This window comes from Schistocerca cancellata, chromosome 8 (assembly GCF_023864275.1).
Source record: "Schistocerca cancellata isolate TAMUIC-IGC-003103 chromosome 8, iqSchCanc2.1, whole genome shotgun sequence".
NCBI classification, from domain to species: domain Eukaryota; kingdom Metazoa; phylum Arthropoda; class Insecta; order Orthoptera; family Acrididae; genus Schistocerca; species Schistocerca cancellata.
The window spans coordinates 200432171-200448136 of record NC_064633.1 but is presented as its reverse complement, the minus strand read 5'-3'; the positions used below and the strand labels follow the sequence as shown (position 1 = coordinate 200448136).

General features: G+C 43.1%; 1 protein-coding gene across 2 annotated transcripts in view; it reads left to right on the top strand.

The window, feature by feature from the left end:
* Nucleotides 1-15966, top strand: part of LOC126095034 (dual oxidase-like) — a 261993-nt gene that overhangs the window by 85831 nt on the left and 160196 nt on the right. For both annotated transcript variants that reach the window (XM_049909698.1, XM_049909697.1), the window contains one exon: nt 3332-3538. In XM_049909698.1, coding sequence (XP_049765655.1) covers nt 3332-3538 — 207 coding nt within the window. The remainder of the gene's footprint in view (nt 1-3331; nt 3539-15966) is intronic.

The following is a 15966-nucleotide window of genomic DNA, read 5'->3' as shown; positions in this document are numbered from 1 at the left end:
GCAATTGGTATAAAGAATGCTTTTTCCTAACTTTCTATAAAAGGAAGCCTGCTATCAAGACACTGCTTTTGTTCAACTACTTTATTTATGACTGAACATTTCTAGAACTGAAGACACTCGTCCGTGCTCTGCACTGCAGTCGAGCTCTTGCAACGTCGTTCTCTGTTCATTGGCTGACTGTGTTTTGTGACGTCAGATGCGCAGAACGAACCTAAACTCGGCCGCCATCATCAATGACACGAACTTTAGTTGTTTATGTACAATAACTTTGTCAATGTGCAACTTTAAAATCAAGATATGAGACATGATCATTGGATGTCCATGCAAAAACGTTGCAATTCTACAGGAATTGGCACGTTTTTGAGGGTTACAACATTTATGCCACTGAAAATACTTAGCTTTCAATACTGTTTCTTGGTTTTATTCTGTACAAAAACAATGAGAGAGAAACCATACTTTCAATCTGCATTACTCAATGCTACAGCTTTCCATTGTGTAACAGAATTCACTGAATACTACAAATGCCATTGCAAAAGAATGATTAAGCTTCAAATGTGTGACTTCATTTTATCTTTCTTTTTCTTCTCATTTTGTTACAATCCTGAGTGGGTCTTAGCTTCTTCAACAAATTTCTTTCATTCTGCCCTCTCCAGCACGGTTCTCCATCATCCTCAGACTTCGAGAGATTTTATATCTTCTTACAGACTGACTATCCACCCCAAATCCATTGCAGAAACATCTTCAACAACTTTCACAGAATACGTGACAGAGACTCCTCAACTTATTTATGTTACTCAGTATCAGAATGTAATTTCAATCACTTATTGCTTTTATGTTACAGTGATATCACGGCAATTAACTTCCTGCAAGAGACTAAACAAACTGAAACACAACCACACTTTTAGAGTTGTTAAGCTGTACATATAATTGCCTTTACCTCAACAGGTGACTTTGGTGCGCAATGTCCAGTCACGTATTAATCAGAGCGATATTCCATGATGGGATGGTGACGACCGAATGGTATGTGAAGGTTTTGGAAGATGATTTCGTCCCCATTTCCACACTGACCCTGATTTCGACAAGATGTGGTTCTTGCACGAAGGAGCTCAACCCCATTAAAGCAGGAGACATTTTGATGTCCTGGACGAGCATTCTGGCTCTGTGGCACCCAGAGGCCAGTGGCATCAGCCTCAACCGGCTGCCATGTACTCCAGATCTGAACATACTTGACTACTTTTTGTGGGGCTATATTAAAGACAAGGTGTATACCAATAACCCAAAAACCATTGCCGAGCTGAAAACAGCCATTCAGGAGATCGTCGAGTGCACCAATGTTCCGACACTTCAAAGGGTCATGCAGAATTTCGCTATTAGTCTGCACCGTATCATTGCCAATGATGGCAGGAATACTGAACATGTCATAACTTAAATCTGAATATCTGTAGTGACGTTTATATGTTGAATAAAGTGTGTGCACGCGGTAGTTTGTAACTAATGTAAGTTTAATTTTTTCATTTAGTTCAATAATTGTCACCCTATTCATATGCAATTATTATTATTATTATTATTATTATTATTATTATTATTAAACTTCCTGGCAGATTAAAACGGTGTGCCGGACCTAGACTCGAACTTGGGACCTTTGCCTTTCGCGGGCAAGTGCTCTACCAACTGAGCTACCCAAGCACGACTCACGCCCCGTCCTCACAGCTTTAATTCCGCCAGTACCTTGTCTCCTACCTTCCAAACTTCACAGAAGCTCTCTTGCGAGCTTGCAGAACCAGCACTCCTGGAAGAAAGGATATTGCAGAGGCATGGCTTAGCCACAGCCTAGGGGATGTTTCTAGAATGAATTTTGGAAGGTAGGAGATGAGGTACTGTCGGAATTAAAGCTGTGAGGATGGGGCGTGAGTCGTGCTTCGGTAGCTCAGTTGGTAGAGCACTTGCCCGCGAAAGGCAAAGATCCCGAGTTTAATCTGCCAGGAAGTTTCATATCAGCGCACACTCCACTGTAGAGTGAAAATTTAATTATTATTATTATTTAAAACAAAAAAATAATGCATGGAAAGACGTCAAATAGAATATTAAAATTAAGAAATATGGGTCAATATAAAAATTATGATCAAATGTATGTGTTTAGAAGAAATAAACATATTTTTATACAAAGCAAAAATTTAATCTTAAGAACTAAGTTATTAGGAAGGGGTCCTGGGGTCTGAATGACCTGTCCTTCATTCTAACCTTTTCCAAGCTATCATTCTCTCCTCCAAGGTGAAAGCACTAATAGTTCAGAGAGGTGGGACAGTATCACGTACTTTTATGTGTCTATCGGTAGTACTAAATATTCTCCCCCCTGACGGTGAGCAGGGATCAGCAAAACTGTCTCATAATTTTAGCTTTCTTGACTGAATTTTCCTTTTGATATAATATTAAGAACTGTATGATGTATTCAGAACAGTTTATTTGTAGTGTGTCTGAAATTTGTAATATTTGCAGCTTTTGGGTATACTTAAAAGCATTTGATGTTAAATGAAGTATTATTTAATATTTGGTGCTGGCTAGGATTACGTGGAATCTTGTTGCATTTGGCACTGAGCTTTGCTTTTTCTTGAATCAGTTTGCTTGAGCTCCTCTGTCCAGGGAACATCACATCTAGTTTTTGGCTTTTTGCCTCAATTTAGCTCTTTTGTCACTTTTTCTGTAGCACAGAAATGTCTTTGAGCTTGACTGATATTTGAAGGACTTCTTTGATAGTTGTACACCGAAGCTTAGGGGGTTACAGGTAGTGTGTCAAAAATTCAAATATGTTTAATGTCAATGTTTTTCCTTCTACTCATTTGGGGTGACTATAAAATTGGACCTTCATTTTGAAAACATATCTGTGAGCTTCCTCCTTTTTTTAAAAAAAGAATGTCATTCTTGTTACTTAAGTCCGGTATTATTCTAATGGGTTTTGTGCTCTTTCTTCTCCAGCTCTCTGAGGAGTCATTTATTGCTACCCATGAACAGCATTACAGCTGCATACAAAGTCATTGGATTCAGAAATGTTGTGTAACAATCCTGATGGTTTGGAAAAGGCATTTCTATTGTAGATTGCTTCTGATGTAGGCTATTTAATGCTTGCAAAACAATTCATGTAGGTAAAAAAGAGTAGCTTCAAGCTTTCAACAACTGTATAATGAGAGCATTAAATGGAATATAATACTGTGTAATATATCAGTATGATACCACTTTGAGTATGAGGGAGGAGGGACAAATAAGAGAGAAGCAGGAACAATCTAGGTTTGAATCAATGAATGTGGAATTAATCATACCATTTTTGATTTTTCAGGAGACAGTATAAATTCCAGGTGTAAATTAGAAAAAAGTACATGCCTGAGTATGACAACAGATGAAAATTTAACATGCTACCATCTACCACTTCTTAATTCATCTGAAGATGTTGAAGCCTGCACCACTTTGCAGACATATGACTACTTCAGAAACAGTGAAAAAGCATTTATTGTAACATACCTTGCTTGTGGAGTTCTCATAATTGGTAAGTTACTTGAACTTTATTGAAAAATATATAAAAAATAACTCAGTTTTTCATCTGACATGTACAAAAATACAGTTAATTGTGTGAATTCTTAATTTCCTGAAGTTCAGAAAGCTGTCAAGACATGTTGTAAATCCTGAAGGATCTTCTCATTATGGATCTATTAGAATGAAATGTATGTCTAATCTAAGCTTTGTTTTCAATGTCATGTTGTAGGGAAGCAGCCTACTCACGCCTTATAAAATTCACATGTCTTTCCATTGTGTGCCAGCCAGTCCGCTGTAACAAGCTCTGACATCATAAACGTTGTGCAATACTTTAAAAATCAAGTAAATAACCTGAAACGTTTCTAGCATGGCAGGAGTAATACTAAATCAATGTGTGTTGAATATCAGTTCAATAACTTTAACCACTTTCGAAATTTGGACGTTTTTCTGTAAAAATCATTGGCGCAACAGAAAAGAGCTATAAACCTAAAAATTTATATTTAGATTCCTTTTGCATAATAATTTAGTAGAAACAGTATTCTGGATCTCACAAATTAAGATTTTAGTTGAAATTCATGATTTTGTGGTTTTTATCTTAAAAATTAAGGAAGCAAGATAGATTAAGTAGGCGAATAAATAAAGCTAGGATGTTTAAATTTAAGTAGAAGGGAGATCCGCTATAATCATAAAGATGTGAGAAGTTTCAACTGAATAACTATAAAACTATAGCGATAGCGTATCTCCAAATGGCAAGTTCAGAACTCGTCTACTGCGTGTAGTGTAATTAAATTAATTATCTCGCCCAAAATATTTGACTTAGCCACGTCAGACTTTTATTATGATTACTTACCTGTGTGCTGATTGCACATTTAAACTGAGAGCTTCATCAGCCATCAGCAAAGGAAGCAATGATTTATTCGATAACTTAAAGTGGTGCATCACTAGCCCAGCAGCTAGTCGGGAGAGCAGATTTAATCAGGCGTTCCCTTAACCGTCCGCACCGCGACTTTATATGTAAGAAAGCTGCGTGAGGAAGGAAGGCCCCAGTTGTCTCCAGACGCTGATTAGCGCACCACCTGTGCCGGGAGTCGCGTCGCGTCGGTATCGTTGATATAAACAGCCTCGGATGCAGTAATAAGTTACTCGGGATATGCGTAACCATGAAACCGTTTTCGAGTGAAGTGTTAATTTTGGGATGACGTTAATGATCTATCTTTAGTTTGCGTATGTCGTATTTTCACGTGCCGCCACAGGACAGACATTCTACCATTATTAGCGTGGCGTTTGATGAACATCATCATCAAATTATGGTGAGCGTTCACTTAAACATTTAATTTGAACAGTTATAGTTGCATCAGTGCATTAGACTCTGAACTGCTCTGGTAGTTGGATTGTGTGGATTCTTTTTGGTCTGTGTCTTTCAGAATATAGTAAACATTTTAGAGAGAATGGTTTTTGATTATGAATCTCAGACAATCTCCTAATTCCTCAGAGCTATAAGCTGTAGCTATAAATGTATTTCTCAGATGAAGTGGGCACTAGGAATTCTAATTACAGGCTTCACGTTTTGCTAATCACTTTCTGGTTGCCAATATTGTAGTTAGAGAGCCAGTGTTGAGAACGGCAAACAACAGCATTAAATAAATAATAGGAACATTAACAATAATTCCACCCGCCGTCCCACAATATGATTTACCATCTGGATTTTGAGGTGAACTGAGGATCTCTTGAAGAAAGTATACAGCAACTTAGGACAGACATCAACAGTTAATTTAGGTGTCTCTTGGAAAAATATGGGCTATAATATTTATGTTATATACATACCTCGGTGACTGATATTCAACTTCAGCTTTGTGCCTGTACGTGACATGTGTTAAGGTAGTGTAAGTAGTTGTGATTCTTGAGTTTCTCCCGGCGTATTTGATAATCAAAATATCCACGGGTGTGCTGCCGGTCTATAGTGTCCAACGGGCACAATATTTCGGCGATCAAACATGTCGCCATCATCAGGTGAACTGACGGACTGAGCTCCTGTGAACGTGCCGGCACGGAGATCCGTACGCTATGGCTGCTCAGAGGGAACTGGGTTTGGTCGCGGCGGCAGCCGATTTAAATACCCTCCGCCCGCGGCGCGCTCCCTCCGCCGTCCGCGCCCAGCGCCACGGTCGCGCGGTGGAACAGATTGCGACGGCGTCTGAGATGACGTCGGTGTGATGGCTCTGTCCGCCGTGGTCGTCACAACTATACGTCTGCTCGATTTACTCTTGATTAACCCGATCGCTGGTTCCCAAGCCTTGCTAAGATTATAGCCACAGTCCCGGTTTATGAGGTCGTCATTGGTGCGAATTTCGATGGCCTCTCTAACAACGCTGTCCCATTATCTCGACGTCTGTACCAGAATCCTCGTGCGGTCATACTCCATGGCGTGATTTTCCGACAAACAATGTTCAGCGACCGCCGACTTGCTCGGATACATCAGTCGAGTGTGCCTCTGGTGTTCACGGCATCGATCCTCGACGGTACGCATCGTCTGACCAATATACGACTTGCCACATTGACACGGAATCTGGTACACGCCGGCCTTCCTCAAACCGAGGTCATCTTTGGCGCTCCCCACCAGTGCACGAGTTTTATTTGGAGGACAAAACACAGTTCCGACCCGGTGTTTCTTCAGAATGCGGGCGATTTTCCCCGAGAGTGCGCCTGTGTATGGAATAAATGCAATGCCTACCTCCTCCCTCGTGACTTCATCCATCTCAACAGGTTGTGCTGCAGTGGGTGGGCGGAGAGCACGTTGAATCTGCCACTCTGAGTACCCATTTTTTCGAAATACAGTTCTCAGATGTTCCAATTCCTGGGGTAGACTCTCTGCGTCAGAGATAGTGCGCTCCCTATGTACTAGAGTTTTAAGTACCCCATTCCTCTGTGAAGGGTGGTGGCAGCTGTCTGCATGCAAATACAGATCAGTGTGCGTAGCCTTCCGATACACCCCATGACCTAGGGTGCCGTCAGCCCTTCTCTTGACCAAGACGTCAAGGAAAGGTAATTTACCCTCCGTTTCAGTCTCCATAGTGAATTTGATGTTGGGGTGTATGGAGTTTAGATGTGTAAGGAAGTCAAGGAGTTTATCCATACCATGTGGCCAGATGACGAACGTGTCGTCCACGTAACGGAAAAAGCAAGTAGGTTTCCACACGGATGACGACAGGGCTTCCTCCTCGAAGTTCTCCATGTACAAATTCGCTACCACCGGTGAGAGTGGGCTACCCATGGCGACTCCCTCCGTTTGTTCGTAGTATTCTCCATTAAAAAGAAAATACGTGGAAGTCAAGACATGCCTAAAAAGTTCAGTGGTCTTCTCATCAAACTTCTGACTAATCAATTCTAGTGACTCTCGCAGGGGTACCCTCGTAAACAAGGAAACGACATCAAAACACACCATGATATCTGACTCATCCAACCTGAAGCTATCAAGGCGTTTAACAAAATCCACGGAATTACGGATGTGATGAGGGCATTTACCCACATAAGGACTTAATATTCCCGTCAGGTATTTGGCCAACAAATATGTAGGTGCCCTGATGCTGCTGACAATGGGGCGTAATGGTACCCCCTCTTTGTGAACCTTCGGGAGTCCATATAGTCTAGGCGGTACCGGACCTTGGGGTAACAATTTCTTAGCGTCACCCTCCGGTAAATCTGCGTCTTTGAGAAGCGCCCTCGTCTTGTTCTCCACCTTCTTTGTAGGGTCAACGCTGATCTTCCGGTAGGAATCGTCATTTAGCAGGCTCTGCATCTTATCAGTGTAGTCCTTATGGGAGACAACAACTGTAGCATTGCATTTGTCAGCTGGTAAGACAACAATTTCAGAGCGCTCCCTCAGATCACGAATGGCCGCCCTCTCTTTACTGCTGATATTTGACTTCATCGGCTTGGATTTCGTCAACGCACGACAAGTTTCACGACGTATTTCCTCGGCTGATTCTGGCGGAAGTCGAGCTGCAACCTGTTCAACAGCACTAACAATTTCTGCGACCGGAGTGAACTTGGGGGTGGGAGCGAAGTTGAGACCTCTCTGCAAAACCGAGACCGCATCATCACTCAACACCATGCCACTCAAATTGATGACAGTCTTGCACGGAACTTGCAGGGATGGTTTGTCAAGGAGACGTGAGAACTTAGCTGTTTGACGTCCTGTAGCCTTCTTATGGGCGGAATGGTGTCACCTGGGTGTCAGCTGATTCACATCCGTAATTCCGTGGATTTTGTTAAACGCCTTGATAGTTTCAGGTTGGATGAGTCAGATATCATGGTGAGTTTTGATGTCGTTTCCTTGTTTACGAGGGTACCCCTGCGAGAGTCACTAGAATTGATTAGTCAGAAGTTTGATGAGAAGACCACTGAACTTTTTAGGCATGTCTTGACTTCCACGTATTTTCTTTTTAATGGAGAATACTACGAACAAACGGAGGGAGTCGCCATGGGTAGCCCACTCTCACCGGTGGTAGCGAATTTGTACATGGAGAACTTCGAGGAGGAAGCCCTGTCGTCATCCGTATGGAAACCTACTTGCTTTTTCCGTTACGTGGACGACACGTTCGTCATCTGGCCACATGGTATGGATAAACTCCTTGACTTCCTTACACATCTAAACTCCATACACCCCAACATCAAATTCACTATGGAGACTGAAACGGAGGGTAAATTACCTTTCCTTGACGTCTTGGTCAAGAGAAGGGCTGACGGCACCCTAGGTCATGGGGTGTATCGGAAGGCTACGCACACTGATCTGTATTTGCATGCAGACAGCTGCCACCACCCTTCACAGAGGAATGGGGTACTTAAAACTCTAGTACATAGGGCGCGCACTATCTCTGACGCAGAGAGTCTACCCCAGGAATTGGAACATCTGAGAACTGTATTTCGAAAAAATGGGTACTCAGAGTGGCAGATTCAACGTGCTCTCCGCCCACCCACTGCAGCACAACCTGTTGAGATGGATGAAGTCACGAGGGAGGAGGTAGGCATTGCATTTATTCCATACACAGGCGCACTCTCGGGGAAAATCGCCCGCATTCTGAAGAAACACCGGGTCGGAACTGTGTTTTGTCCTCCAAATAAAACTCGTGCACTGGTGGGGAGCGCCAAAGATGACCTCGGTTTGAGGAAGGCCGGCGTGTACCAGATTCCGTGTCAATGTGGCAAGTCGTATATTGGTCAGACGATGCGTACCGTCGAGGATCGATGCCGTGAACACCAGAGGCACACTCGACTGATGTATCCGAGCAAGTCGGCGGTCGCTGAACATTGTTTGTCGGAAAATCACGCCATGGAGTATGACCGCACGAGGATTCTGGTACAGACGTCGAGATACTGGGACAGCGTTGTTAGAGAGGCCATCGAAATTCGCACCAATGACGACCTCATAAACCGGGACTGTGGCTATTATCTTAGCAAGGCTTGGGAACCAGCGATCGGGTTAATCAAGAGTAAATCGAGCAGACGTATAGTTGTGACGACCACGGCGGACAGAGCCATCACACCGACGTCATCTCAGACGCCGTCGCAATCTGTTCCACCGCGCGACCGTGGCGCTGGGCGCGGACGGCGGAGGGAGCGTGCCGCGGGCGGAGGGTATTTAAATCGGCCGCCGCCGCGACCAAACCCAGTTCCCCCTGAGCAGCCATAGCGTACGGATCTCCGTGCCGGCACGTTCACAGGATCTCAGTCCGTCAGTTCACCTGATGATGGCGACATGTTTGAACGCCGAAATATTGTGCCCGTTGGACACTATAGACCGGCAGCATAACCATGGATATTTTGAGTGTAAGTAGTGATTCACTAGCTTCAGCATGGCCACAAGGAATAAGGCTTGATCCATTACCTTCAGCTGTTATTCGAATGCCCATATGGTGTACTGTGACCAACATTTTTAAGTAGAGAGATCAAACTGAATGGCACATTCACAGCATACATGTGACAGGCAAACACTTTACACAACTGTTGAAAATAGGACCTGTCTAAACCCAAGACCTTTTTACTTAAATAGGCCTGGGTTAGAATGTCGTGTCCCATCTTCCATTTTCTGAAGTGTCAACTATAATTGATGAGCTATGGATTCAAGACTGTAAGAAGAGCAATAAATCAAAACATCATCTACAAACACAGAGTCTTCACTGTGCTGTTTATCAGAATGGTAAAGAGAGCAACACTTAAAATGCTCCCTTTAGGGACACTATTGTGCAAAGGTACTTGATAGTGTGTCTGTTATTTGGTAAGGGCAATTTTACTCTGAAAGGAAGGATTCCAATATAACTGACACACTTTCACATAAGTCCCAGTTGTGAAGCTGGCTAAGTGTACTTCCACGTGTGTTGTACAAGGATCGGTTTACACTTAACTTTGTTTTACACTAACTAAGCCTTTCTGTGCCTTGGCTGATGGATGCACTTTCTCACCATAGTTTCCATTAAGCTGCATACACTTGCACCAGAGATGTGAAAAATCCTGTAGGCCCTCCTCAAACTACTATCAATGAGTCTGTCACACTCACCATAGGACAACTGCTAGCAGTTCCTAAGTGTCTGCAAAATGGTGTCCACACAGAGGTACCTTCATAGTCCTGAACAGGTGGTAATCAGAAGGGGCCAAGTCAGAACAATATGGCAAGTGGAACAGTACCTGGAATCCCTTGTCAGTGTGGTGTTCTGAAACATAAGGGGATGAGGGTTGTGTTGCAAGAGCATTCCTTTCGCTAATTTTCCAGGGTGGTTCTGCTGAACTGCATGGCAAGACTCATTGAGAGTTGCATCACACAATTCAAAAGAAATAACGAGGAAAATGGGGCAAAGGAGTGCTCTTGCAACACAACGGTAATCCCCACACATTTCATATAACCACAGCTGCAATCATTCTGGGATTCCAGGTACTGCCACACCCACGACATTCTTCTGACTTGGCTCCTTCCGATTACCACCTATTCAGGCCTATGAAGGGACCTAGGAGCTGCAAGCAGCTGTCCTGCGATGGGTGCGACAGACTCAATGAATGCGGTTTGAGGAGGGCCTGCAGGAGTTTCCACATCTGTGCTGCAATGCATGCAGCTTAATGGAGACTCTGTTAAGAACATGCATGTATCAGGCAAGGCACAGGATGCTTCATGAGCATAAAACAAAATAAAGGTAAACCAAACTGGAACACCCTGTGGAAGTACAAATCAGCCAGTTTCACTAATGGAACTTCTGCGACAGTGTGTCAGTTATATTGAAATACTTCCTTGCACAATAGACATTATATTACCAAATAAGAGACATATTCTTGAGCAACTTTATATAAAAGAATAGTGTCCCTGAAGGAGGCATGTTAAGTGTTGCTCTCTTTACCATACTTATCAGTACAATGAGCACAGTGAAGACTTCTTGGATTGTAGATAATTTTTTGATTTATTGCTCTTCTTACAGCAATGGCAGCTGGAGACTTCCTAGCATAAGGAGTCACCTTCATCTGCCAACAGCTTGTCAAATTGGACAGAGGAGTGGACAGTGTTTCAGGGCAACTTCTTGCCCTTGGGTTGGGAAATTGCCCCTACAAGGCAGAATAACTGGCCATGATCAATGTCATGAGGATGCAGAAGACAATGGAAACCATTACATTAAAAACACACAGGACATGTAGCCTTAACAGAAAAAGTGTCCATAGGGGAGATAGCCATGAGGGAAAGATCGAATAGTCAACAAAAGAGTAATGTTCTACAAGTCAGACTATGGAATGTCAGAAGTTTGAAAGTAGTAGGGAAGCTAGAAAATCTGCAAATGCAAATGCTTAATCTATGTTTAATGAAGGCCAGTAAAGTGAAATAGAAAGAAGATACTGATTTTTGCACAGATGAATACAGAGTACTACCAAGAAGAGCGAGAAATGGTATAATGGGAGTAGTATTCGTTATCAACAGGAAGTAGGGCAGAGAGTAAGTTCGTGTGAACAGTTCACTGACAGAGTGTTGCTGATCAGAAGCTGCAACAAACCAACGCCAATGACAATAATTCAAGTATACGTGCTGATGTTACGAGCAGATGATGACAATGTAGAGGATGAATACAAGGATATTGAATGAGTAATTCAGTGTGTGAAGGGAGATGATAATCTAATAATAATGGGGGATTAGAATGCAGCAGCAGGTGATAGAACAGAAGAAAGGTTTATGGGAAATATGTGCTTGCTAGAAGGAATGAGAGAGAAGTAAGACTAATTGAGTTCTGCAATAAAATTCAGCCAGTAACAGTGATTATATTTTTCAAAAATGACAAGAGGGGAATGTGTACTTGGAAAATACCAAGAACCACAGGAAGAATCCAGCTTGATTACATCATGGTCAGAAACAGGTTCTGAAATCAGATAAAGGATTCTAAGGCATATCCAGGAGCGAACAGAGACTCGGGTCACAATTTAGTATTACAGTAAAAATGAAATTTGAGAGAACTGTCTGGAAGAATCAACATAGAAAGAAGTAGGATACTTAAGTTCTGAGGAATAATCAGATGCGTTCGAAATTCTCTATGGCTGAAGATTAGCAATATACTTAACATTCAAACTGGTAACCATGTAGTAAGACTCCCCATGTTAAGTGAGTTCTGGGAACTGGGGAGTTCTGGGAACCGGAGTGATGCAAAACTTTTTTTGATGTGTGTAGATACGAAGAAACAAACTGAGGATGAGGACAGGTTAATCAAACAGGTAACTGTAAGACTTGCTACCAAAATAATGCTGTAAAACAAATGAAGAATTTATAATGAAAATGTTTCTAACCTTCCCAAAAGATATTTCAAAATTATGTTTTCATAAGGTGTGGACAAGATAAAACTTCCTGCAAAAGGAAGCAAAATTAGAGTTTACCATTCCGTCGACAACACGTTAAGAGAAAGTTAGGGGAGAGGTTCTGGAATGGACCTAAGGATCTGAGGAGGGACTGGAGATCCTGCTAGATACCTGGAATGGGTGTGACTGTGGAACGGTTTTTAGATGGGTGTATTTGACAGATGGCAAAGTCCCTCCACCAGATAACTCCTATGGTTCAAAGCCACAGTGGCCTTTGTCGACATGTATGACTATAAGGTGGAGATTAGTTTCAGGTGGCAGATTGTGTTTCTTTCCATGGATGTGAGGTCGGTTTCCATGTTGAGGGGTTTGGGGAATGATAGCGAGGCAGTGGTCGAGGTTACAAATTATGGAAAGATAACACAGGATAATTTGGCGGCAGCGGGTGTGTATCACAGTTAGATAGAGGAGAAAACTGAGTCAGGCAGAGTTTAATATTAGTTTTGCACTGAATCTGATTGGTAGGGTTAGTAATGAAAAAGTGTTTCTGCTTTATGGAAAGAGAGAAAACCTTTAATAAGCCTATGTATAAATTTGGGAGTGGCGCAAAAGATAAGCCGTTTCACAAGGACTGAAACTTTTGTAGGATTGAGGTTTTTGGAGAACAGGATCATGACACTGTTGTAGGTCTGTTCAGACTCTGGATTCTGCAGGATGGCTGCTGGGAAATCCTGGAGGAGTAGTAAATGTAGATGATCTGCAAGGCAGTGTGTGATGGCTATGAGGGGATGTTGGGCAGGTTTGGCTCCCGTCTCTGAACAGCCTCCTGATGCTGCAGTTAAAAGCTCTATCCTGACCCCAACAGTTCCTGCACATTCCCACAAGCAGCACTAGCATCTTTCCCCCACCCCTATCCTGCTATCTACATAACCTTCCCCAAACACCACACCACTTCTCCACCTCCACTATCCACTCCTGAAAAGATTGCTGCTTACTTCAGACACAGTCACAGTCAGACTTTATTCTTAATAATCATGCCCATGCAGAAGGTGGCACAGTGGCTGCAGCTTAAGTTGGTAGATCACTTGGCTGCTTGCACAGGTGTCACTGCCTTTTATGGGATAGGAGATGCCTATGACAGGACGGCAGTAGGTGGTAGTGAGAGGATGTATGGGACAGATCTTGCATTTAGGTCTATTGTAGGTCTGAATGCTTGTGGACCAACACCTTCAATATATTATCCATAATCTTCCCTGCTATGTATAAGACACCAACCGCTTCCTCTGCCAAATCACCATAGCTCCTGTTTCTTAACACCTGGCACTCTGCTCCTTAGTGTTGATACACCTCCTTCTGCACTAAAATTCTCAATGCCCCTGGGATTGCCGCTATTGAACACTACCTTTCACAATGCCTAACAGACACGAAACCCAAGACCTCCTTCCTTGGCACCGTGGCCAACTACATCATCACCCACAATCCTTTCAAGGCATTATCTATTACAAAAATCTGTGATACAGCAACAGGCACCTGCACGACACCATCCTATTCCAACTTATCACGGATCATCTACAGGATCACTTCCTAACCAACCAGAACCCCTCACTGATTGATTAAATGATGACATATCCATTATCTGCACCAAGATTCAGGACACCAACTCCACATACCCTGGCACTCTCAACTTCTCCCCCATTTGATTCAACTGCTCCTCCTCAGCCCAAGACACCTTCCTTGATATTGACCCCCACTGCAAGGATGGCTACATCAGTACCTGTGTCCATGTCAAACATATCAACTACCAACAATAATCCGTTTTGACAGCTGCCACCCTTTCTACACCCATGTCTACAGTGATGAGCAATCTCTCTCCAAATATGTCAAGGTCTCACACAACCTCATACAGAAGCATATCCCCTGTGACTTGTCTTCCTAGTCACCTACCATACCCAACATGCCCACTGTGTGGCCAAAGAACAGCACACTCTCCTAACTCAGTACAACCCAGGAATCCAGCAAATGAATCACATTCTCTGCCAGACTTTTGACTATCCCTTTTCGCACTTTGGAATGAGAATAGCCTCCTCATTACTCTCTCCACCCCTCCACAGTGGTAATCTGTCATCTGCCCAACCTATGCAACACCCTTGTCCATCCCTATTCCCCTCCTACTCCCAATGCCTTGCCCCCTGATATCTTCCTACTACCCTGTATGCCAGTCTAGTCACAGGCATCTCCTTCCCCACCAAAGGTAGGGCCAGCTGAGAAAGCAGCCATATGATCTACCAACACAGACACAACCACTATGCTACCTTCTATGTGGGAACTACCACTAACAAGCCATCTGTCTCCATGAATGGCCATTGCCAAACTGTGACCAAGAGGCAGTTGGACTGTTGAGTTGCTGATTGTGCTACCCACCACAGTGTTTTTCACTTTAATGACTGCTTCATAGCCTGTGCCACCTGGATCCTCCCACTAACACCAGTTTTCCTGAACTGCACAGGTGGGGCTATCCCTGCGACGTATCCTACATTCCTGTAACCTGCCTGGCCTCAAACCTCCACTAGCCCTCTCTCCTTCCTATTCGCACTCCAGACCTACACACACTTTCCATCCATCTAGTGCAATTGCATAGCCTTTCCCCTTCTCTGCCCCCCCCCCTCCCTTCTGCTACCCCCACACATCCTTTTGATGCTGTAACTACCAGCCCACTGTTCTGTCAAGCCATGTCCCTATACACTCCCACAGGCAGCATTAGCGTCTTTCTCCAACCCTACACTGCTACCCCTTCCCCTTCTCCCACCCCGTTCTGTACCACCACTACCCACCCCAGACAGTCACAGTTGGATATTAGCACCTGGATGTGACAGTGGCATGTTTGTGAGAGTTATACATGTATTTATGTATTTGATTTTCTTTCATGTGTGTCTGACAAAGGACTTAGTTCGATAGTTAATAATATCTATGAGTATTTTTTGATTCGGCCTGTCTGCCACTCTACACCTACTCTATGTGGTAAGGAGCATACTGTTGTTATTCCACCAAGGATTTTCCATTGTTCGAGGATACAATCAGAAATGTGATTTTTGAAGTCAACTACGTTTCTGCCTTATGTGGGTGCTCTTTGCATGTTAAAGGTAGACTGGATACTTGAGAAACACCTTGTAAAAGTGATCTTCCCTCCTTGTATGAAGACTGCAGATTTACTTGTTTCTGTGATGGATGACTCATCACTGCAACAGGCGGATGTGGACAAGATTCAGTGTTGGAACATTACATACATATGGTCCACTTACTCAACTACAGCAACATGATTTTAGCATCCACATTATTGTTTTGAGAGTCAGTGTTTAACGAAGCCACGGAGATTTAATTAGTAGACTATTTAAGAAATCATGATAGCAGTTTTAATTTGAGCAAGGGAACAAGATCTGGCCCTTGCTATAACGAATTCTCAATGTAGTTTTAGTAACCAAAAGATACACAGAGAAAGATTTAGCCATTTGAGCACTTTCTTCACTTGCCACAGGAGGTACACACCTGTGAGGTACAGACCAGAATCTGTGGTGTGCATGTAAGTCCACTTTTGGCATTACATCAATATCTCTTGGTTCAAAATAAAAT